Consider the following 23995-nt stretch of genomic DNA (forward strand, 5'->3'; position numbering starts at 1 on the left):
ACACAGTAATTGTCCCAAAGTTAAGTTGGAACAACTGAAGTTGACCGTTGAAAAGGTCATGGAACATGTGCATCAAGTCTTCCTTAATAGTCCCCAACATCTCTGACAGAATCCCGTCGGGAATCCGTCCAGACTAGGTGCCTTATTATTCCTCATTTGTGCAATGGCCTCAAAAACCTCCTTTTTCGTGAAGGGGGCATTGAGCACCTCATTCTCCTCCTAACATAATTGTGGATATCCCTCATCGTACTCTCATCTATAGATACAAAATTATCTATCAGAGCGCCGAAGAGCTTTTTATAGAAATTTTAGATGTGCAATTTAAGCTTTTTGTGACCTACAAGTGTACCTTCACCCAGTTCAAGTTTGGTAGTTGTATATTTCCTATGCTTTCCATTAGCAATTATATTGAATATGACCTGAGTGTTATTATTCCCTTGTACGATCTCTCGTACTTTAGCTCTTTATGCTCACTTAATATCTTCCTGTCTGAGAATTTCCTCAAGACTCTCTCCAGCCTCTCTCTTAGCCACACTATCAGCCATATCGAGAGGATTCTTTCAGCCTTAATATCAAACTCGTTGATTAGGTGCAAGAGCCTTTTTCCACTTTATAAATCACACAACCATTTTTAGCCCAACCCAGTAAGATTTTCTAAAATGTCATATTTTAAATTGTCATCTTCCACATTGGACTCCCCTTGGTTTTCTTTGCCCCGGTCCATGGCCACCAACTTCAGGAAGTCCACCCTTTCACACCATGATAATTCGAAAGAGAAGATAGTTTTGTTTCTCACGTGAGCCGTGTCACCGAAGTAAAAAAGTAGATGAGTATGATCAGACAACCCCCTTTGTAATGCTCGCACCATTACTAGAGGGAATTTCTGTTCTCATTCCACACTAGCTAGAACCCGGTCCAACTTCTCATATGTTGGATTAAAATTGTTTGCTCAGATATATTGCCGACCTATGAGAGCTATCTCCTTCATGTCCAGACTTTCACTTATAGCAATAAATATAAACAACGAACAACCATCAAAATTATCCTTATTTTTCTCTTACTTCCGACAAATTAAATCCCCTCCAACCATGATGGGCAACCTCTCCTTCCCGCAAATACACACTAAGTTAGCGAGGATGTCAGATTTGAAGTCAGTTTGGCCGGCCCATATACCGCAATCAGATCCCACCTGAAGCCATCAAATTTCGATCGCACATGAAACTTGACATCATATACATTTGGGAGAGAATTTCACTTCTCCCGGCCTCTACACCAACCACGGTTGCACATAGCCTTTTTAGTATGAATACCATGATTTTTATCATGAATTGCATTCCCACCACATATCAAGCATGGTCCTCGGAGATTTTTTTATTAGCACCATCATTTTATCTTGATGAGTGATCCCACCACACACCAAGCTTGAACCTCAGTAAATGAGGAAAACCCCCTGTGCATCACCTGTCAATTCTAAAAAAAAAACCGGGTGGTTAGGCTGCACAACCTCAGGCCTAACCACTAAGCTAAGATTCTCTTTGCAGTAGTGCTAGTGATGATGGATGGCGGATGCTCGATGGATCTTGCAGCGGCAGATTGCGAACATGGCCGTGCGTGTGACGACTCATGGTGTATTGTTCGGGGAACAGCGGACCTTCTCAGATTTACCACTTGCATACACTTATGTCAAAGGCGTGAAATCGCCTCAACGTCTCTAATATGAGATTTTTGGCAACAAGATCTTCCTTCCAGTATGTTCTCGGCTCTATAAACCGTTCCCGACAGCTAGGCTGCTCGCATAGTGTGTGCATAGTTTTCAGATCGCATGCTTGTGTCGATGTACGGATCTTGTTTGCTTGCATCATATTGTTGGGTATACAACTGCCATGCTAAGGATCATCATTGTTTTTTCTTCATCAAAATGTAGCATACCTACTCGGTATGGATGACTTTGCTCTTTGACGCCTTGAGGCTATATTATGAGTCAATAAATGTGTCCTTCATTGAAAAGAAAAATTATTCTGCGTTGAGATATATGTAGTATGATTGTGTTCCTAGTACATAATGAATTTTTTTAACAAAAAATCTAATGAGACTGGTTTGTTTTTCTCAATAATTTTGTGTACAGACTAATGTGCCGACCTGCGAGTTCACCAACCAAACTAACTTGTAGTCCACACCCCCACTAGATCAGTTATCGTATGCTCTTTTACGTTTGTTTGCAGATCTCCGACCCTTACTCATTTTGTGCATAGCTTGTATATATAATTGGATCCATCTTTTATTAAAATGTTTAACAAATAAATGACCATCTCACCCTCAGCCTTCGGTTTAGTAATCAACGCTAATCTAGGTACTCCATCAACGCTCATGCCGATGCCTTATTACTTCTTAACCGATTTCTTCTGCACTACATGTAGAATTTATTCAACAACACTAAGCCAAGCATAATGCATTATATTGTTGAGTTAATATAAATAACCGTAACATTTGTGGGGACAACATACACAAGGTGGACAACGAATCATTTTACAAAAGAACTTCTCCAAGATCTAACCAGGGACCTTGATATGATATCACACTTATTTATTTGTGTCCGGCTGGACTAATTGGTTTTTCCAGCCTCTTGCAAACTTAGGCCCCGCTCCATTCTGAGACCCCAGGTGGCAGAGCACCAGGTGGCAGAACTCCTTTCATGAAGGAGTATAAAAGAACAAGTGATCTCTTGGGCTGGAAGCTAGGGACGAAATGGCCAGCTCCTCGCACCGACGCAAACGTGAACCCACCCTCGTATTGCTGAGCGTAGCCTCCAACCTAAATTTGCCCATAATTCAGTTTAGTACACAATCCAGTCGAAAAACTAGTAGTAGTACATATTGTAGGGTTTATTGCATATACACGGTTACCTCGTTGTCAGGGGTGTACCATGGACGCCACGGCTTTGTGATGGTCAGATTGAGATCCCTGACAGCGTACCTCGTCGCGGTAATCGGGCACTCATCATCCATGTCGCCACTGTCATCGAATTAGCCGCCATGTTACGAGACAGGAGTGAGTACGTATAGCAACTATGGCAGAAATAAAAAAGATCTCCATTTTGTGTTTTGAAGGACCTATGAATGCTTGAAGTAATAAAGTTACCTGTAGATCCAGACTCTTAATCCGTTGTCGACAAGCCAACCGATGGTTGGCATCATGGAAACTGGGGAATCGGTCCAGCCGTTTAACGACTCTCTATGTCAAAATGTAATGCATATTAGTTTTGTTCCAAGTCAAAATTTATGAAATTTGACTATAAATCTATAGAGGGTAAATATCAAGTATACGCAGCCTCTACTGAATATATATAAGAGAGAGTTCGTTAGCAAGTGCGTTACTTACGAGCACTCTGACCAATCGGTGTTGGTTCTAGCATGCATAGCCTTCTGCACCTCAGGATTGTTGAGGTAGGCGTCGATATAGGCATCGATGCACGGATCATAGCCTGGTAACTGTATCAATTAATTACAGCGGCTAATTAGTCAGTATACCATCACCTCTGATTTGCTAATGCTGGATAATTTTTTCTTTTGTTTTCTAAAATAGAAAGAGCGCATCTATCTTGTGCATTAGTACGTACGTAGCTGCTGGGGTGGATACCCCCGTCTGGCGACTGGATGCAGACCGGGGCGTAAATGTTGTACGTATCGATGTCGCCCTCATCGAACGAGTCGTCGCACCCGTTGTTGCACGGCGCGTTGACGCTGGCCCACACCTCGTCGGAGATCACCCCGTGGCTCCACAGGAACTCTAACTTTCCATATGAGTTATTGGACTTATCGAGGAGCGGATTGCCGACCTGCAGACGATTTCTGTTAGTCAGAGATACCACCAATAGAGATCAAAGCTAACAACGCCGGCGGCCATGATTAGAAGGCAACTTACGAAGATGCCCTTGAGGTTCATGTCCGTGGCACCGAGTTCGCGGAGGGCGACGATGACGGTGGCGAGCTGGGGGACGTAGTGTCCGGCGTAGCTCTCCCCGGAGATGTAGAAGTCGCGGCCCTTGTACTCGGGGAACCTCTCCAGCCAGTGGAGCAGGAACATGTAGGCGTCCACCGCTGTCCTCGTGTCGCCGCTCGGTATCGATGCGTTCGAATAGGAGAACCCGACGCCCGCCGGCGACTCCAGGAAGATCACATTCGCCACTGCACGACACCAAAAACCATCAGAGATCACAGCATGCATGAAGTTGTAACAGGATCTATCAGGCACCCACAATTGTTCCAGGCATGCCTGTTTCTGCTCAGGGTCTTCCCATCAGGGTTCACACGGAACGGGCCGAGCTCCGCCATGGCGCCGGAGCCGAGCGACGAGCACCCGGGCCCGCCGTTGAGCCAGAGCACGAGCGGCTTGGAGGAGGCCTCGTAGGGGGCCTCGACGAAGTAGTAGAAGAGCGCGCGGCCGTACTCCTCGCTCACGGTGACGTAGCCGGAGTACTGGCCGAAGTTGACGCGCGGGGGCTGGCCGGGCAGCGCCGCGATCCTGTCGGCCTCCCTGTTGCCTGCCGGCGGGGTCTCGCACTTGGTGGGAAGGTGGTGGAAGCTGCTGATCGGGTCGGCCCACGCGTCCGGCTCCGCGGGCCCGTTCGCGCTCGTCTGGGCCCTCGATTTGAGGAAGGCCCTCAGCACCTCCTTCTGGTTGGCCGCATTCGCGAGCGATCCTCCTCCCAGTAGGATCACCAGTGCTACTACCGCGTAGTACATGGTATTGTTCCTCATCGTAAGCTGCGAGCAAATTACGTAGATCTTCTTGGTGTTTTTATACTGATACGTTGTAGGTATTTCGGACATTCCAAGCAGAAACTTTGCGGTTTAGAGTTCTCCGAAGTTAGCTAGCTAATAGCTACTAGATACATACTTCTCATCGATGCTTGATCTTCGTTCGATAGTGCCGGGCATTTTTGGCGTATACGTACAGCAATGAACTCGACACCCAACTTGGCCGTTGATGCCGAGGTGACACTTGTAGGCAAACAATCCAAACGACAAGACTGAGGTGCGAGTACTTCTGCTTACCAACAGTTGACGGACATGCGTCTCCCACATTTTTTTCGCGAATACGCAAAGCTTGCATATCATTTCATTGATAGAAGAAGTTAAGAAGCGTAAGGGGTGATACAACGCATGATACAAACGCGGGAGGCGTGAACATGGCTACCGAAGCAGAGGGACGTGAGATGCTCTCAGCCCAAACAGAAAAGTAACACAGCTAAACTCGCCACCCTCAGGACGCAGCCCAAACCAGACCAACAAGACGTGCGTCTCCTTGAGAGAACGTACTTTCCTCCTACCTGGCACCCGTGACCTAGGGGACAGGCGGGGCCAGTCTACCCTACTCCCCCACGAGACCGAGGGCCCCCTCTTCGTCGTCAATCGTTTCGACAACAGGAGGTGGCGGGGACCCCATAGATTTGATTGAGTGGTAGGGCTCGGGATTTTGAGAATTTTGCTTTACGAAGACGTAGGACCGGAGGCGGAAACAAGCTTTGCTCACGATGCACTGTCGGTGGATGCACCAGGAAGAAGATTTTGGCACCTCTCAGGACTTGGATGTGTTTTAAATTTTATAAAAGCGTGATTTCTAAGGGTTTCTGCTACTTAATACTCCCTCCATATTTATTTACTCCGCATATTAGCTTTGGTCAAAGTCAAACTTTGTAAACTTTGACAAAGTTTTTATAGAAAAAGATATTAACATATACAATAACGAATGAGTACCATTAGATTCATTATAACTAATGAGTACCATTAGATTCATTATTGAATACACTTTCCCATCATATAGATATGTTATTTTAAATGTTTGTATTTTTTTCTATAAACTTGGTCAAACTTTATAAAGTTTGACTTCTACCAAATCTAATATGCAGAGTAAATAAAAACGGAGGGAGTATATCACCTTTAGTCTTTTCCTTAAAAAATGTTCGGAACCAGCCAAAATATGTGTAAGTTTGGCCCAATAAGAAATAAGGATATAGGTAAAAAGCAAGGCCCAAAGGGAACGAGAGCCTAAAAACGCATCCACATGTGTTGCATCCGAGCGGCTGCACTTTGCCCCCACCAACACCTTACCACTTCCTCTGCATCGGCTTCTCTTGCCACCACTGTCCTTGGCCTTCGCCATGGTGGCGGTCAGCCCTGCTACCTAAGGTGGCAGGAGGCTCTTAATTTGTCCCGGGGGTGTTGGTGGTTGGCTAGAGCGACTGGGGCACCGCTGGTCCGGGGAAGTGGTGGCGCTCCCATCATTGGTGTAGCGGCAGTGCATGTAAGGACAGATCGTATTAGCGTGCATGAATCTAGTCTTGATGGCAAGGATGTTTTGATGAGGTGGTCAAAGTGTTTGGATTCATCAAAAACAAAGAAGAACCTTCTATTTACATGAAGCTTAGTGATGGCAGAGTCGTATTTCTAATCTTGTATGTAAATCACATATTGTTGAATGAGAATGATGTTCCAATGCTTAAATATTTTAAGGACCCACTTGAAATTGCTTTTTAGATGAAGGATGTGAGATAAACGTCTTATATTTTCAGGATCAAGATCCATAGAGGTAGATTGAGAAGGCTAATTGGATTAAGCTAGAGTACATACATCGATAGGGTTTTGAAGCGGTCCAACATGAATGAGGCCAAGAAAGCGTGCTTGCCTATGTCACATGGCATTAGTCTCAGAAAGACTCAGACTCCCGTAACTTTTGACGAGTGAAGTCACATGGATGCGATTTTGTATGCTTTGCTTGATGGATCCATCATGTATGTTATGTTATATACAAGACCAGATGTTTCTTATACTCTAAGTGTTACAAGCAAATACCAGGCTGATCCAGGTGAGTGTCATTGGGCAGCAGCTAAAAATATTCTTACGTATTTGCGAAGTAAAAAAGATTGGAGGGAGTACAATGGAGGCTGATGAAGTCATGTACCTAGGGTAGGGTCATGGACCTATCTAGGATACCCTACCCAAGGACATCCTTAGAAGAAGCTACCTTCCAGTCGACCAAGAGAGACTCCACTCGACGAACTCAAGGACACTCGACGATGAAGACAGCCACTCGACCATGAAGCTAATCACTCGACTACCAGGAGACCTAAAGTCACTCAGCACGCAACGGCCTGACATTAAGTAGCTTTAATAGTCTTCATGGTCCTTTATGTGGGCGTTACCAGTAACTCCCTGTCTTAATGTACTTTAAACCCTGCATAACTGAGGGCCGGAGGGGTCTGGCGAACTCTATATAAGCCACACCCCTCCTCAGTGTAGAGGGTTCGCACCCCTGTAACTCATACGCACATAATCCAGTCGACCGCCTCCGGGCTCCGATACGTAGGGCTGTTACTTCCTCCGAGAAGGGCCTGAACTCGTAAATCCCTTGCGTATACAACTACTCCATAGCTAGGATCTTGCCTCTCCATACCTACCCCCCATTCTACTGTCAGACTTAGAACCACCACAGTTGGCGCCCACCTTGGGGCAGGTGTCTTAGCGACTTTTTGGAGAAGTTGCAATTTGACCGATCGCCTTCACCATGGTTTCTGGCGGAGTTCTGGTCGAGGGCCACGAGATCTGTCTCGGTGCGCTTGCTTTCATCGCCGACGACTCCACTTGGCTCCAGGAGGCACCACTCGACATCGACGCGCTCCCCGTCCGCGGTGCGACGCACTTTCGGGCGTGTGTCCGCGGCGTCCTGCTGCGGCAGCCGTCGACCCCATACCGGTCGACTCATGTGCCGTCCTCCCTCCCTGTCTCCCGCCAGCGCAAGCGCTCCGGTCGGTCGAGGCTCCAGCGATGGGTGAGACACGCAGCGGCTCGCCAACCGGCCACCACCCAAGTCGCGGCAATTGAGCCCGACGAATCTCTCTACGGCCTGTTCGATCTGTCGACTGGCTCCGTAGAGACTGCATCCGAGTGCGACAGTAGTGATCCAGCGGCGGAGGTCCTGATGGTCAATGGACCTCGTAGCCCTCCCGGCTTCCCCCGCATCGACGGGATGGACGATGGAGGCGACCACGCTCAGGCTCACGAAGAATATCAACCCGAGCCACTCACTTCTCAGCAAAGAGAAGATCTTCGCCGCCGGAACATGGATGCCCTGCATACTCCTATCGCAGGAGAAACTCCCGAGACTCGTGCCTTGGAAGAGGCGCGTTTGGCCAACTTGGCTGAACGCACTTGACTGGAGAACCTCCAGCGAGCACTCGACGAGCGTGCGCGGCAACGAGTACCCGACTCCAGCCGACGTCAGCTCTTTCCGCAACCAACTCAGGTATATCGAACCCCGATTCAGAATTTAGCAGTTGCAGCCCGTATAGCGGAGTCAATTCAGCCCTCTTAGTCGGAGGCTGGAAGAGGCTTGATGCAGATCAGGGATTTGCTCCGGGCAGCAGGAGATCAGAATTCAGTTGTGTCACAGTCGCGCAACAGGATTCACAGTCGATCCGTCGCTGCAAATACTGTTCAGTCGGCTCACAGCCCAAGGTCACCTCCGAGGCGCGTGGGACGTGAAGACCGGCAGAACCACTATGATGGCCGATTTGGTTGTGACGATAGGCGTCGAGTGCCCACTCCTCCCCCGAGAGGTGGGTCTAACGCCCATCGGTAGCAAGATGACAGGCGCCAGCTCAGTGTTGGGCGGAGAGCTTCGGTCGACCCCAGAGAACCAGGCTTTGACGCGAGATCCGTCATCATGCAAGGTTTGGTCAATCGGAACAGAGCTCATAGAGGTGGCCATGACAGAGATGTGCCTACTAGCAGCCGAGTCCATGTTTCAGGTCCAGAATGCTTTAGCAGAGCCATCAGAGCCGCAGTGATACCCCCCAACTTCAGGTTGGCGACTGGGGTAAGTAAGTTCACCGGAGAGTCCAAGCCTGAAACTTGGCTTGAAGACTACCGAGTGGCGGTACAGATTGGTGGCGGTAATGATGAGGTGGCCATGAAGCATTTGCCACTCATGCTAGAGGGTTCAGCCAGGGCGTGGTTGAATCAGTTAGCTCCTAGCAGCATTTACACTTGGAAAGATCTTTCCCGAGTGTTCGTCAGGACGTTCGAGGGAACTTGCAAGCGACCGGCCGGATTGACGGAGCTGCAAGTCTGCGTACAAAAGTCGAGTGAAACATTGAGAGATTACATCCAGAGATGGATCACTTTGCATCATACCGTGGAGAATGTGTCTGACCATCAAGCGGTATGTGCCTTCAAGGATGGTGTCAAGAATAGAGAGTTGAGCCTGAAGTTTGGTCGAACCGGAGATATGACCCTGAGTCGAATGATGGAGATTGCCACCAAATACGCTAACGGTGAAGAAGAGGACAGGCTCCGGAGTGGCAAGTATAAGCCAAGTCAATCGGAAAAAGGAAACTCCAGTCGGAAGCAGAAGCGGAAGGCCGAGCCAGCTGCTCCTGGAGAGGCTCTGGCCGTGACTCAGGGCAAATTCAAAGGGAAGCCCAAAGGATCTTGGAACCCCAAGAAGGTAAAGGATAAAGAAGGAAATGACGTGATGGATCTGCCGTGTCACATCCACACGAAGAAAGACGAAGAGGGTAATTTCATCTACCCGAAACATACCACTCGCCAGTGCCGGCTCTTAATCCAGCAGTTTCAAGGAAAACAGCCCAAGGACAAAGAGAAGGAGTCGGACAAGGCCGAGGACAAGGAGGACAGTGATGGAAGGTACCCTCATGTCAATTCCACCCTGATGATTTTTGCTGATGTAGAGAGCAAAAGTCGACTGAAAGTGATCAACCGTGAGGTAAATATGGTCGCCCCAGCGACACCAAGCTATCTGAGATGGTCGCAAACTCCCATTATGTTCGACCAGTCCGATCACCCTACTCACATTGCCACCCCTAGGAGGCAAGCGTTGGTGGTCGACCCAGTCGTCGAAGGCACTCGACTGACGAAGGTATTGATGGATGGCGGCAGTGGGTTGAATATACTGTATGCAGAGACGCTCAAAGGAATGGGCATTCCGATGTCCAGGCTCAGCTCCAGCAACATGAGTTTTCACGGAGTCATTCCTGGAAAGAAGGCTGAGTCACTCGGCCAAATAGCTCTAGATGTAGTGTTCGGCGACTCGAAGCATTTCCGCAAAGAGAAGCTGACGTTTGAAGTCGTGGATTTCCAGAGCGCTTACCACGCTATTTTGGGGAGACCAGCCTATGCCCGCTTCATGGCTCGACCATGTTATGTGTACCTCAAATTAAAGATGCTTGGCCCCAAAGGTGTGATCACTATCACTGGCAGCCGGAAGAAGGCAGAAGAGTGTTTCCAGAAAGGCTCAAAGATTGCGGATGCCTAGATAACAGTGGTAGAGCTGGAAGGATACAAGAAAAATGCAGATCCGAGTGATTTGTTGCGGGCCAAGAAGCCCGCCACAGAGTCAGCGTTCCAGTCGTCTGGGGAGACGAAGCCAGTTCATATCCACCCGAGTGACCGCAACGCAGCTCCGACCCATATTTCCACAACACTCGACTCTAAATAGGAAGAAGCGCTCATCCAGTTCCTCCGTGAGAACTGGGACATCTTTGCATGGAAGCCAGCTGACATGCCGGGTGTTCCCAGGGGGCTGGCTGAGCATCGCCTTAGAGTCGACTCAAAAGCGAAACCCGTTAAAGAACATCTTCGACGGTCCGCCGTTTAGAAGAAAAAAGCCATTGGCGAGGAGGTGGCTCGACTCTTTGCAGCAGAGTTTATCCGAGAGATATACCACTCCGAGTGGCTCGCCAATGTCGTCATGGTCCCCAAGAAGGACAACTCACTTCGCATGTGCATTGATTTCAAACATATCAATCGGGCCTGCCCGAAAGATCATTTTCCTCTCCCTCGCATCGACCAAATTGTCGACTCGACTGCGGGATGCGAGAGATTGTCTTTTTTAGACGCCTATTCCGGGTATCATCAGATCCTTCTGTATGGACCTGACGAAATCAAAACAGCTTTCATCACTCCATTCGGGTGCTTCTGCTATATCACCATGCCATTTGGTCTCAAGAATGTCGGAGCCACGTTCATGAGAATGATTCAAAAGTGTTTACTCACCCAAATCAGTCGGAATGTGGAAGCGTACATGGATGATATCGTGGTCAAGTCACGAAAGGGTTCCGACCTGTTGACTGACCTAGCTGAAACATTTGCCAATCTCAGGAGGTATGATATCAAGCTTAATCCATCAAAATGCACATTCGGAGTACCTGGCGGAAAGTTACTCGGTTTTCTCGTTTCAGAACGAGGAATCGATGCTAACCCAGAAAAAGTTGGCACCATACTCCGAATGAAATGCCCTGTACGTGTGCATGATGTCCAGAAGCTTACTGGATGCTTGGCCGCGTTAAGTCGATTCATCTCTCGCCTCGGTGAAAAGGCATTACCTCTTTACCGACTGATGAAGAAGGCAGACAAGTTCGAGTGGACTCCAGAAGCTGATGCAGCGTTTGCCGAGCTAAAAGCTCTGCTCTCCACCCAGCCGGTGCTTGCTGCTCCAATCAGCAAAGAGCCTCTGTTGCTTTACATTGCAGCCACAGGACAGGTCGTCAGTACAGTACTTACGCTCGAGCGGGAAGAAGAAGGGAAAACCTTCAAAGTTCAGCGCCCAGTGTATTATCTCTCTGAAGTTTTGACTCCATCGAAGCAAAGATATCCTCATTATCAGAAGCTCGTATATGGGATCTACATGACCATGAAGAAGGTTGCTCATTATTTCTCTGATCATGACATTTTAGTCGTCAGCGACGCACCATTGTCAGAGATTCTGCACAACAGAGATGCAACTGGTCGAGTGGCTAAATGGGCGATTGAACTCCTTCCCCTTGATATCAAATTTGAGGCAAAGAAAGCCATTAAGTCCCAGGCTATAGCAGATTTCCTTGCCGAGTGGATTGAACAACAGCAGCCGACTCAAGTTCACTCAGAGCATTGGACCATGTTCTTTGATGGCTCTAAGTTGTTAAATGGTTCTGGTGCTGGGGTGGTTTTGGTTTCCCCCCGAGGAGATAAGCTCAGATATGTGCTCCAGATCCACTTTGATTCCTCCAACAATGAAGCAGAATATGAAGCACTTTTGTATGGATTGCGCATGGCCATTTCACTCGGCGTCCGTCACCTTATGGTTTATGGCGACTCAGATTTGGTGGTCAATCAGGTGATGAAGGAATGGGACATTAGAAGCCCAGCCATGACTGGATACTGCAATGTAGTGAGGAAGCTTGAAAAGAAATTCGAAGGGTTAGAGATCCACCATATACCCCGACTGAAAAATCAAGCGGCTGATGATTTGGCAAAGATAGGGTCCAAGAGAGAAGCCATTCCCAGTGATGTGTTCTTGGAGCATATCCATACTCCATCAGTCATAGAAGCTCCTTTTACCGAAGAAGCTCCGCAGCCTAAGAGTGTTCCGGATCCGACTGAAGTTGAAATTCCAGCGGTGGTCGACCTGATCATGGAAGCATTGGTGATCACTCCTGATTGGACAGTACCACATATCGCGTATATTCTAAGGAAAGAGCTCCCAGAGGATGAAGAAGAGGCTCGACAGATTGTCCGCCGATCTAAAGCCTTTACCGTGATAAGGGGACAATTGTACAGAGAAAGCGTGACTGGAGTTGGTCAGAAATGCATCACGCCAGAAGAAGGTCGAATAATCCTTGACGACATCCACTCGGGGACCTGTGGCCATCATGCGTCTTCTTGGACCATCGTGGACAAAGCATACCGAGCTGGATTTTACTGGCCAAGAGCGAATGAAATGGCAAAGGAGATAGTCGACAAGTGTGAGGGATGTCAATTTTACTCCAATATGTCACACAAGCCCGCCTCAGCTTTAAAGACCATACCACTCGTCTGGCCCTTCGCAGTATGGGGGTTGGATATGGTCGGCCCTTTGAGAACAGGCAGAAGTGGTTTCACCCATGTGCTGGTAGCAGTCGACAAGTTCACCAAGTGGATTGAGGCCAAACCCATCAAGAACCTTGATGCCGGTACTGCTGTCAGCTTTATCAGAGAATTGATATTCAGATATGGAGTCCGCACAGCATCATCACTGACAACGGGTCAAACTTCGATTCCGAAGAATTCAGAGCTTTCTGCACATCTCAAGGCACACGAGTTGACTATGCTTCAGCCGCCCATCCACAGTCGAAAGGACAGGCAGAACGAGCCAACGGCTTGATTCTCAAAGGGTTGAAACCCCGTTTGATGCGTGATCTCAAGCATGCGGCTGGTGCATGGGTCGACGAGCTTCCGTCTGTGCTTTGGGGGTTAAGGACCACGCCTAACCGGTCGACTGGGAGAACTCCGTTCTTCTTGGTTTACGGAGCTGAAGCGGTCTTGCCAAGCGACCTACTTCACAATGCTCCTCGAGTCGAGATTTACACGGAGTCTGAAGCAGAACAAGCCCGGCAGGACGCAGTCGACCTTCTGGAGGAAGAAAGGGAGATGGCTTTGATCCGATCGACCATTTACCAACAGGACCTACATCGCTTCCACGCCAAAAATGTAAGGAGTCGAACCTTCCAGGAAGGAGATCTAGTTCTCCGAGTGGATCAGCAGAAACCACACAAGCTTGCTCCTTCTTGGGAAGGCCCCTTCATCGTCACCAAGGTTCTCCACAATGGAGCATACCGTCTTTACAATGTCGACCATCAGATCAACGAGCCGCGAGCTTGGAACGCGGAGCTCCTCCGCCCCTTTTACACTTAAGTATTCACTCGGATGAGTTGTAATAAAAGTACTTCTGTAGTTTATTTACCAAAGACAAGAGCTTTATAATTTTCCCAGTAATTGTTATTACTTTTGTCCTCATAAAGCAATCCCCAGTGGGTGGCTTGGCTGCGAATTTGATTCGCCTAAGTCTGTAAAAAAAATCCTAACCGAGTGGTGAGCCAGCCTCCCACTCGGGGGCTTAGCTGCGAAATCCGTTTCGCCTAAGTTAAACAAAATCCTAACCGAGTGGTGAGCTAGCCTCCCACTCGGGGGCTTAGCTGCGAAATCCGTTTCGCCTAAGTTAAACAAAATCCTACCAAGTGGTAAGCCAGCCTTCCACTCAGAGGCTTAGCTGCAGTCCAAGTACTCGCCTAAGTTAAACAAAATCCTACCGAGTGGTAAGCCAGCCTTTCACTCGGAGGCTTAGCTGCAGTCCAAGTACTAGCCTAAGTTAAACAAAATCCTACCGAGTGGTAAGCCAGCCTTCCATTCGGAGGCTTAGCTGCAGCATTGCACTCGCCTAAGTCCAAATACAACATGCGCTCTGCAAGGAGGACGAGGTGCAGGTCGACTGCTACCCTCTCCTTCCGAGCTACGCCACAAATACAACGTGCGCTCTGCATGGAGGACGAGGTGCAGGTCGACTGCTACCCTCTCCTTCCGAGCCACGCCACAAATACAACATGCGCTCTGCAAGGAGGACGAGGTGCAGGTCGACTGTTACCTCCTTCTCCAGAGGTACGCCTTGAAAATCCTATCGAGTGAAGAGCAGGCCTCCCACTCGGGGGCTTAGCTGCAGCCCAGTGCTTGCCTAAGTTTTGGAAAATCCTACCGAGTGGAGAGCAAACCTCCCACTTGGGGGCTTAGCTGCAGCCCAGTGCTCGCCTAAGTTTTTGAAAATCCTACCGAGTGGAGAGCAAACCTCCCACTCAGGGGCTTAGCTGCAGCCCAGGGCTCGCCTAAGTTTTTGAAAACCCTACCAAGTGGAGAGCAAACCTCCCACTCGGGGACTTAGCTGCAGCCCAGTGCTCGCCTAAGTTTTTGAAAATCCTACCAAGTGGAGAGCAAACCTCCCACTCGGGGGCTTAGCTGCAGCCCAGCGCTCGCCTAAGTTTTTGAAAATCCTACCGAGCGGAGAGCAAACCTCCCACTCGGGGGCTTAGCTGCAGCCCAGTGCTCGCCTAAGTGTGTTGAGGAACATGTCTATTGCAACAAGCGCTTCACCCTAGCCTGCAAAGACACCTCAAACCAAATGCAAACATATTCAATGTCGAATCCAAGTTCAGGTAACATCCAACGGAACCAAAAGTGCTCAGGCGCTAAGCCCATTAAGGTTTATCGGTTACAAAATTCACTCGGCATACCGAGGCAAATTTAAAGTATCAAAGCATAGAAGTTTTTTACCCCTCCTGCGGAGGGCTGGAAGGCGCAACAAATTCGTCCAGGTCGATTCCGTCTGCAATCCGAGTGGCAGCGGTGATGAAGGTCTCCATGAAAGATCGAAAGTCATACTTCTTGGTATTAGCCACCTTGAGGGCTGCCAGCTTGTCCTCTCGCACATCTTTGCAATGAACACGTACCAGAGATAGAGCAACATCCGCGCCGCATCTGGCAGAAGACTTCTTCCATTCTTGCACCCGACTTGGAACCTCGTTCAGTCGAGTCATCAGAGACTCGAGGTCTTTCTGGAGCGTCTCTCTTGGCCAGAGTGTTGTGTCGATGCGGGAAGTTGCGACCTTCAGCCTTGCAAGATAGTCCACTACGGCAGCAACGCGAGATTCAAGTCAAAACACATTCATGGCGACTTCATCTTTCACAGGAGAATTGACGGGATCCAAGTTTGTTTCCAGTCGACCAGTTTCCTCTTCAAAGTTCTGGCAGAACTCTGCAAAAACAGCCCCAGAGTCAAGACCGCAGTCGGATGGAGGGATCATAGTTAAAGTGCCTGTTCGATACCAAAACATTACCTTCAAGCATGAGGAATAGCTTTTTGGCGAGTCCTCCCAGATAAGCCTCTAGATCATTCTTCTTTCCCGTCAACTCGCTGGCCTTGTCACTCAAGGCAATCTTGTCACTCTTCAGTCGACTGACCTCCTTGTTGGCCGCATCAAGAGCAGCTTTCAGACTAGTATTTTCTTCTTCAAGCTTGGTGATTGAAGCCAGATTTTCATCTGCGAGCTTGGTCTTCTCTAAAGCCGCTTTCTGCATGTCAGCCAAGTCAAGGTCTTTTTTCTTCAGAGCATCCCTCAGTTTGTCTACAAAGTCACAGTAAGATCAGAATCTGAAACGGTCAAGAGAACAAAAGCAGTCGTAGAGGTTCTCACCAAACATACCTTTTGCTTCCTCCTTCGACTTCGTGAAGTTCTCCTGAACCAGTTTCAGATCAAGCTCAAGCTGGATTTGTTTTTTCTCCAACTCAGTGTAACGAGTCGCAAGCTCGTAAGATTTCTGCGAAGAACCAATCGACAAATGTCAAAGACAGTTCACTTCCGAGTGACTAAGGAAAAATCATATCATTTCTAGACTACAGCCGAATATAAACATTCGACCATAGTCTCGGGGACTACACCCAGTGGGTGCACTCAGCGTGCCCCCACTAGTTCTATCAGTTAGAGTCGATCAGTCGACCAACAAGTAGCAAAAAAAAGAGAGAAGAGCGAGAGAGGTTATCTTCAGACTGACGTCGACTGCCAGCAGTCGACCACAGTCTCGGGGACTACACCCAGCGGGTGCACTCAGCGTGCCCCCACCGATTTCTCAATCCATTCGACCTGATCGAATAAAGGAAAAACTTAAGACATAAAGACTATGGTCGACTGCCAGCAGTCGACCATAGCCTTGGGGACTACACCCAGTGGGTGCACTCAGCGTGCCCCCACTAATCCGGAATGTCAATCAACACACCCACTGGGTGTACGGCGAATACTAAAAATTTTAGAAAGAAGGATTTTAAGATATCATATCCTAACAGAAAAGGTAGTGGTCGACTGACCTGAACATTGCTCTGAAGAGCTGAACTGGCATCATAAGCCGCCTGACTGGCGTCTCGGATTCCCTTCACTTGCTCCATCATGATCCCTGCCTGGCGTATTGCTTCTTTAGCAGCACTGGCTTGGTATTCTGGAACATGGTGGGTCGAGAAAGCGAAGGCTGAGCAGCACTCGGCGACGGAGGACGAGCACTCGTCAACGGCACCGCAAAAGATACGGTAGGCCGAGTGACGTTGTCCCCTTCTACGACCAACGTCTCGGGTGCTGGCACGTCCTGAGTCTCCTTGTCAGCAGAAGCTTTCCTGTTCTTCCTCTGCCTCAGTGGTTCCTTGTCATCGTCGTCAGGAAGGTCAATCACGACGTTAGATTGAGCTGCCGAAAAGAGTCAAAATTAAAGACAAAGAGCCAACCGACTGAAGAACAGAACTACAAAGGTCATACCAGGTCTTGAAGTGACAGCATCTTCCATCTCGTGATCCTCAGCCCTGGCCGAGGTATCAGAGGTAGCAGCACTATAGTTCCAGAAGTCAGTCGGTCAGCTCACGAATCGGCCTAGAATAAATTCATGTGAAACAAAGAAACTCAAGCTACACTATTACCCTGAGATAGTGGGGATCGCCATCTTCAACTTCGGCAAGACCTTCGTCGGCTTCGACGGCGCCACTCGAGATTGCTTCGGAGCTTTTTCAATCGGCGCCGGAGAAGTCGTCCAAGGACGTTTGGTCGACTGCACGACGGACGCAACCCCCTTACCACGCTCAGTTGTTGGGTCATGGACAAGCTTCGAGCGTCTTTCCGAATGAGGAGGTGCAACTTCCTCCTCCTCCTCCTCTGCCTCTTCCTCTACATCAGAGTCACCATCTTCATCATCGTCATCAGCATCCGAATCCCACTCCTCCGGGCTTTCGCCCCCACTTCCCTCCTCCTCCTCAGTCGGCGCTTGTGCTCCATTGGGCATCGAGTATAACTCAGTGGTGGCCTGACAGACAACAGAACAAGACAAAGGTCAATCGACCAATTTGCAGTGAAGCAGAATGAATAAAGCAAGATTACAACCGAAGATAAGTGGTCATACCATGTCCGGTGTGTAGGTATGGTCGAGTGGTGGAATCCTCCTAGCCCCTCGAGGGTTATCCTTATTCCCTATGATGGCCGCCATCCACCTCTCCAGCGTGGTGTCGTCGACTGCCTCTGGATGGACCCCAGTGGTATCTTCGGTGCCACAGTATAGCCACATCGGGTGGCCTCGGTATTGGAGCGGCTGAATACACCGTCGAAGGAAAACCTCCAGAAGGTCCATGCCGGTCACTCCGTCCCGAATGAGCTGGACTACGCGCTCCACCAACATTTTTACCTGAGCCTTCTCCTCCGGAAGCACCTTCAGAGAAGACGGCTTCTCCACTCGGTCCATGGAGAACGGAGGGAGACCGGTCGACTGCCCCGGCGTCGACTCGTCTTGGCAGTAGAACCAGGTCGACTGCCACCCTCTAACCGACTCGGGAAGAGTCATGGCCGGAAAAGCGCTCTTACTCCTCATTTGGATTCCAAGACCCCCGCACATCTGGATTACCTTAGTCCTATCGTCATCCGGACTCGCCTTTTTCACCGTCTGAGAGCGACAAGTGAATATGTGCTTGAAAAGACCCCAGTGCGGTCGATAACCCAGGAAGTTTTCGCACAGAGATACAAAGGCATCAAGGTAGGTGATAGAATTGGGAGTAAAATGGTGGAGTTGCGCCCCAAAGAAGTTCAGAAACCCTTGGAAGAAAAGACTTGGCGGCAAAGAGAATCCATGATCTACATGAGTTGCTAGGAGGACGCACTCACCCTCCAGTGGCTGCGGTTGCCATTCGGTCCCTGGAAGCCTTGCGGACCCGTGAGGGATTAGCCCCTCATTGGCCAGGTCATTGAGATCCGCCTGGGTGATGGTCGAGCGGATCCAGTCCCCTTGGACCCAACCTTGCAGCAGGCAAGACCTCGACGAAGATCCACCCCGACTGGTGGCCCTTCCCTTCGCTTTCGCCGTCGCCGTCGCCTTCTTCGCGCGCTCCAAGGCCGCCGTCTTCTCCTTCACCATCGTCGCCAGCGAAGCGCGCGAGGAGTGGATGGGCGGAGGCAAAAGCGGGCATGGTAGGCGGAGAGGGAGGAGGCGGAAAGGAGAATGGGGAGGCACTGTTCAAAAACCCTCGCTCGGCGCATTGTATAGGGTCGCTTCCGAGTGGCTGACAAGTAGGCCCGGGCGGACCTGTCAAATCCCGAAACAGTCGCACGCAGGCGATACGTGGCGAAAAAGGCGGTGCGGAAATCGAGGTGTCTACGCCTTATCTCATCCGAGTATCGCGGTCCCCCCCGCTTCGCGCGCTTCCCAAAATTTGGATCCCGCAAAATCTGCTAACAGCAGATCAACCTATCAGACGGAAGATTTCCTGCGATCCGTCGCTCGGAAGTTCACCATGTTCAAAAGTTCACTCGACAGAGGAAAAGAATGGATCAAGGCGACTAAAATAAAAGTTAATGCCAACGCTAAAAAAGAAAAATCGCTGATCCAGGATACGACATACTCAGAGCACGGGAAATAGGTCGAAGAAAATTATCAACTCCTTCCTCACTCGAACCTCGATCCATTCGGGTGCTAATGATGAAGTCATGTACCTAGGGTAGGGTCATGGACCTATCTAGGATACCCTACCCAAGGACATCCTTAGAAGAAGCTACCTTCCAGTCGACCAAGAGAGACTCCACTCGACGAACTCAAGGACACTCGACAATGAAGACAGCCACTCGACCATGAAGCTAATCACTCGACTACCAGGAGACCTAAAGTCACTCAACATGCAACGGCCTGACATTAAGTAGCTTTAATAGTCTTCATGGTCCTTTATGTGGGCGTTACCAGTAACTCCTTGTCTTAATGTACTTTAAACCCTGCATAACTGAGGGCTAGAGGGGTCTGGCGAACTCTATATAAGCCACATGTCGGTGTCAAAACCGGCGGATCTCGGGTAGGGGGTCCCGAACTGTGCGTCTAGGCGGATGGTAACAGGAGACGAGGGACACGATGTTTTACACAGGTTCGGGCCCTCTTGATGGAGGTAAAACCCTACGTCCTGCTTGATTAATATTGATGATGTGTGTTACAAGAGTGGATCTACCACGAGATCAAGGAGGCTAAACCCTAGAAGCTAGCCTATGGTATGATTGTTGTTCGTCCTATGGACTACAGCCATCCGGTTTATATAGACACCGGAGAGGGCTAGGGTTACACAGAGTCGGTTACAAAGGTAGGAGATCTACATATCCGTATCGCCAAGCTTGCCTTCCACGCCAAGGAAAGTCCCATCCGGACACGGGACAAAGTCTTCAATCTTGTATCTTCATAGTTTTGGAGTCCGGCCGATGATGATAGTTCGGCTATCCGGACACCCCCTAGACCGGAACTCCCTCAGTAGCCCCTGAACCAGGCTTCAATGACGACGAGTCCGGCGCGCATATTGTCTTCGGCATTGCAAGGCGGGTTCCTCCTCTGAATAATTTATAGAAGATTGTGAACACCAGGATAGTGTCCGGCTCTGCAAAAATAAATTCCACATACCACCGTAGAGAGAATAATATTACACAAGATCAATCTGCTGACGTATTCTGTGGCATGACGTCACACCACTTCCAAGCCTTTACTCGAATTGTTTTTATTGTTCCACCTCAGCGTGTTTAGCGAGGCGGTTTCCTTGGCACGTCTTGTCGAAGCAGAGATCGTGTTCCCCTTATTCCGGGATTCCCATCAATACGGACGTGGGTAACCCAACCGCGCCATTTATTGTGACGCTTGGGAGATAAGCGAGTTTTACCAGGCCGGTGGGGACGCGTGTTTCTGTCCGCCCATATAAGGGGATAAAGATCCAACCCTTTTACCTGCGCCTTCTTCCTCCTTGGCTTATCCATCTCCGCGAACTCGAGCTCCAGCGCCCAAGTCCGCACTTCTCACCTCAACCTTCTCCAACTATGTCCGGAGCGGGAGGCAAGTGGATGGCCTCCTCCGTCACGGAGGGGCAGATCCAGAAGCTGTGCGACGTCGGATACTTGTCCAGCGACATCGCGCACCGGCTCCCCAACGAGGGAGAGCTCATCCCCACCCCCAGGCCCCATGAGAGGGTAGTGTTTCTTCCCCATTTCCTCCGTGGATTGGGCTTCCCACTTCATCCCTTCGTACGGGGGCTCATGTTCTACTACGGCCTGGATTTCCATGATCTAGCCCCGAATTTCATCCTCAACATCTCGGCGTTTATCGTCGTGTGCGAGGCCTTCCTCTGCATCCAGCCCCACTTCGGCTTGTGGATCAAGACCTTCAGTGTCAAGCCGAAGGTTGTGAAGGGCAGCCAAGCGGAGTGCGGAGGCGCCATGGTGGGCAGGATGTCCCACATTACGTGGCTGGAAGGCACCTTCGTGGAAACCATCAAGGGGTGGCAATCGGGGTGGTTCTACATCACCGAGCCACGTGACGCCGATTGGGCAGCGGCCCCCGAATTCAGATCCGGCATCCCTACATGGCTCACCTCCTGGAAAGAGAGTGGCCTGATCTAGGGGAATTCGGAGGAGCTGACCGGACTCCAAGCCTGTATCCAGAAGCTGGTGGACAAGAAGCTCAAGCTTGTCAACGTAGTCAAGGTCATGCTCATCCGCTGGATTCTCCCGTGCCAACGACGGGGTTTCAACATGTGGGAGTTCGATCCGGCGTAGCACCAGACCCTGAGCGGGCTCTTCGACACTACATACGAAGATGTCTGGAAGGTGTTGTTCAAGGGCGCCGAAGCTCCCGCATCCGCTACCGAAGATCGCGGATTCCACTCGCAGCGTCCGGCTGACAAGGTAAGTGATTTTGCCACTTGTTTTCCATAGTTTGACTCTATGCGGGATCTAAACTCCCTTTACCTTTGACAGGACTGGCTAGCAAAGGCCGAACGGACTATCTGTCCGGCCCCATTGCCAGAGGACCCAGCGGACGCCCGCCTAACGGGGCTGCTGGCTCCGGCACCCCACGTGGTGCCGGAGAAGAAGGCCAAGAAGAAGGCCACGGGGACTCGGAAGAGTTCCCGTTTTCAGGTGCTATCGGATGATGAATCCGAGGCCGACTCCTCCCACCAAGGCGACGAGGAGAAGAAAGCCTCTCCCCCAGCAGGGGGAGGGAAGAAAAGGAAGGCCTCCCCAACAAGGGAGGTCGATGGGTCCAAGAAGGGAAAAACTCTTCCCCCGGACCGCTCCGCTAACGCCAGTGACGACGACGAGGACTGGCCTCCAAGAGCCAAGCCCCTGGCGAGATCGTAAGTATCCGGACTCCCGAATAACTTCAAGGTTTTTTCTTTTCGCCACATAATGTCTTTCTAATGCCGCATACAACCCTGCAGTCTGCCCAAGGATGATCTTCCCGTTTCGTCGAGTGGGTCCTTGGGTGCGTCGGATATGGATTCCCTTCCGACTGCCTCCACCCCCCGTGCCGCGGATGACGCCGAGGTGGGGTCCCAGGAAGGGACCTACCAGGAGGAGGAGGCCCCGGAGGTGTCACAGGACAACCTCTCGGACTTTGCACCGGACTCAGCCCCGGAGGCCACAGTGGCTCCGGAGTCCGGCGGGCGACCCCTTCGTAAGAAGGGCAAGACCGCGATGCCGGCTGCCTCCGTCCAACCGGAGGTGCCGGATAATTTTCTGGAGGCGATCAACAGCGCCTCCATCAAAGAGGAACACCGCACTGTTATGAGTGCGGTGATTCAGAAGGTTCAGCTCGCCAAGAGCGGGCTGACCAAAGCCTGTAGCAGCCTTCTAACAGGCTTTGAGGTAAGAATTTCAATATATGTAAAATGGTACCGCATAGACAGTAGCCCCTGATGCTCGGTTCGGTGTTCAGAAAGAAAAGCCGGACTGAGGATCTTTAGAAAGATAAACGCAGGAGTCATAAAAATATGTCAATATGGGATTGCAGGCTGTGCTGCTGACTTCCGCCGTACTGACTGCGAAGGTCAATACTTTGAAGGAAAACCTCGAGCGGTCCGAGAACGAGCTCGGCCATGCCAAGAAGCAGCTCGAGGAAAAAGAAGGTGAGTAATACCTTATGAAAATTGTACCTTACAGAAAAGGATTTGGTTGCAAGAAAAATGACAAGGATAACTTGGGTATTGCAGGGGCCACTAACGAGGTGGCGACCCTGAAGGAGGCGGTGGCCGCGGCAGAACGCAATGCGGCCGCGGAGCGCACCGAGCGAGAGAAGCAGGAGGCGCGGGTGGCGGAGGTGTAGCAAGAGCTCCAGGATCTCGTGAAAAAACATGAGAGCTTGGAGTGTGACTCGAAGACTCGAGAGTCTGAGCTTGCAACGGCTCTTGAGAGTGCCAAAGCCGCTAAGGCCGAAGCCTACAAGGCCCTCCAAGAGATTGAGGCGGTGAAGAAAATAGCAGCGGGTAAGGCATTTATCATGCAAAGGAAGCATGTGAGTGTTAATTACCTGTTGCTTACCCGAATTCGAAGCTCTCCAGGAGCATTCGCAGATCTTCCTCGCAGCGTGTCCGATGCTGCCGCATTTTACCGGGCCGAGGAGGGGAGGTCGACGGAGAAGGTCTTCTGGTCTCAGTATGCTGAGGCCGGACATCCGGTGCCCCTTAGCGACTAGCTGAAGCAGCTGGTCGAGCTCCACAAGGCGGCCGAACAGGCCATGAAGGGCCTCATAGTTCAGCTATGGCCTAAGGAGGCCATGCCTGGGAGCTACTCCGGCCTAGTGCGGCGGCTGGTGGATGCGTGCCCATGGGTTGAAGTCATCAAGCATTCCTCTTGTATTGAGGGTGCCCGCCGGGCCCTTGCCCGCGCAAAGGTGCACTGGGGCAAGATGGATGCCCAGAAGCTCGTGACAGACCCACCACCAGAGGGCAAGGAGCATCGCATGCCCGAGATGTATTATAAGAGTGTGCTGAAGGGCGCCCACACTATTGCGGGTGAGTGCTCCAAAGATGTAATATTTAAGTAGACTCGCATTTTGTTATCCTGTGCGCTGAAAACTTGGTTCATATGCGCTAAGCAACGCTTGTTAATTTAAAATATTACCTTCTGTGCGGTTGTTTACCAAATCTGAGAGATGGCAAGTCGTCGGCTTCAGCCCCCATGCCACGAGTGCTGGGGTGTTCGGGATAAACTTGAGCGCTCTTGTTCCCATTTTTTGGTCCATCTAGGGAGGCGCTCAACACAGCGAACAAGGCAACCGGACTTATAATGCTTGAACACTCTCACTTAGCCATAGAA

At 50.3% G+C, this 23995-nt stretch overlaps 1 protein-coding gene across 1 annotated transcript; it reads right to left on the reverse strand.

Moving 5' to 3' along the window:
• Window positions 1–2631: 2631 nt before the first annotated feature.
• LOC119309672 (serine carboxypeptidase 1-like) lies at window positions 2632–4757 on the reverse strand. The gene is made up of 7 exons (XM_037585629.1): window positions 4256–4757; window positions 3922–4184; window positions 3617–3835; window positions 3379–3488; window positions 3139–3231; window positions 2904–3012; window positions 2632–2811 (listed from the first exon to the last, which is right to left on the reverse strand). Exons 1-7 carry the CDS (start codon window positions 4755–4757, stop codon window positions 2632–2634), a joined length of 1476 nt encoding a protein of 491 aa, XP_037441526.1.
• Between the last annotated feature and the right edge of the window lie 19238 nt (window positions 4758–23995).

Source organism: Triticum dicoccoides, chromosome 5B (assembly GCF_002162155.2).
Source record: "Triticum dicoccoides isolate Atlit2015 ecotype Zavitan chromosome 5B, WEW_v2.0, whole genome shotgun sequence".
Lineage (NCBI taxonomy): Eukaryota > Viridiplantae > Streptophyta > Magnoliopsida > Poales > Poaceae > Triticum > Triticum dicoccoides.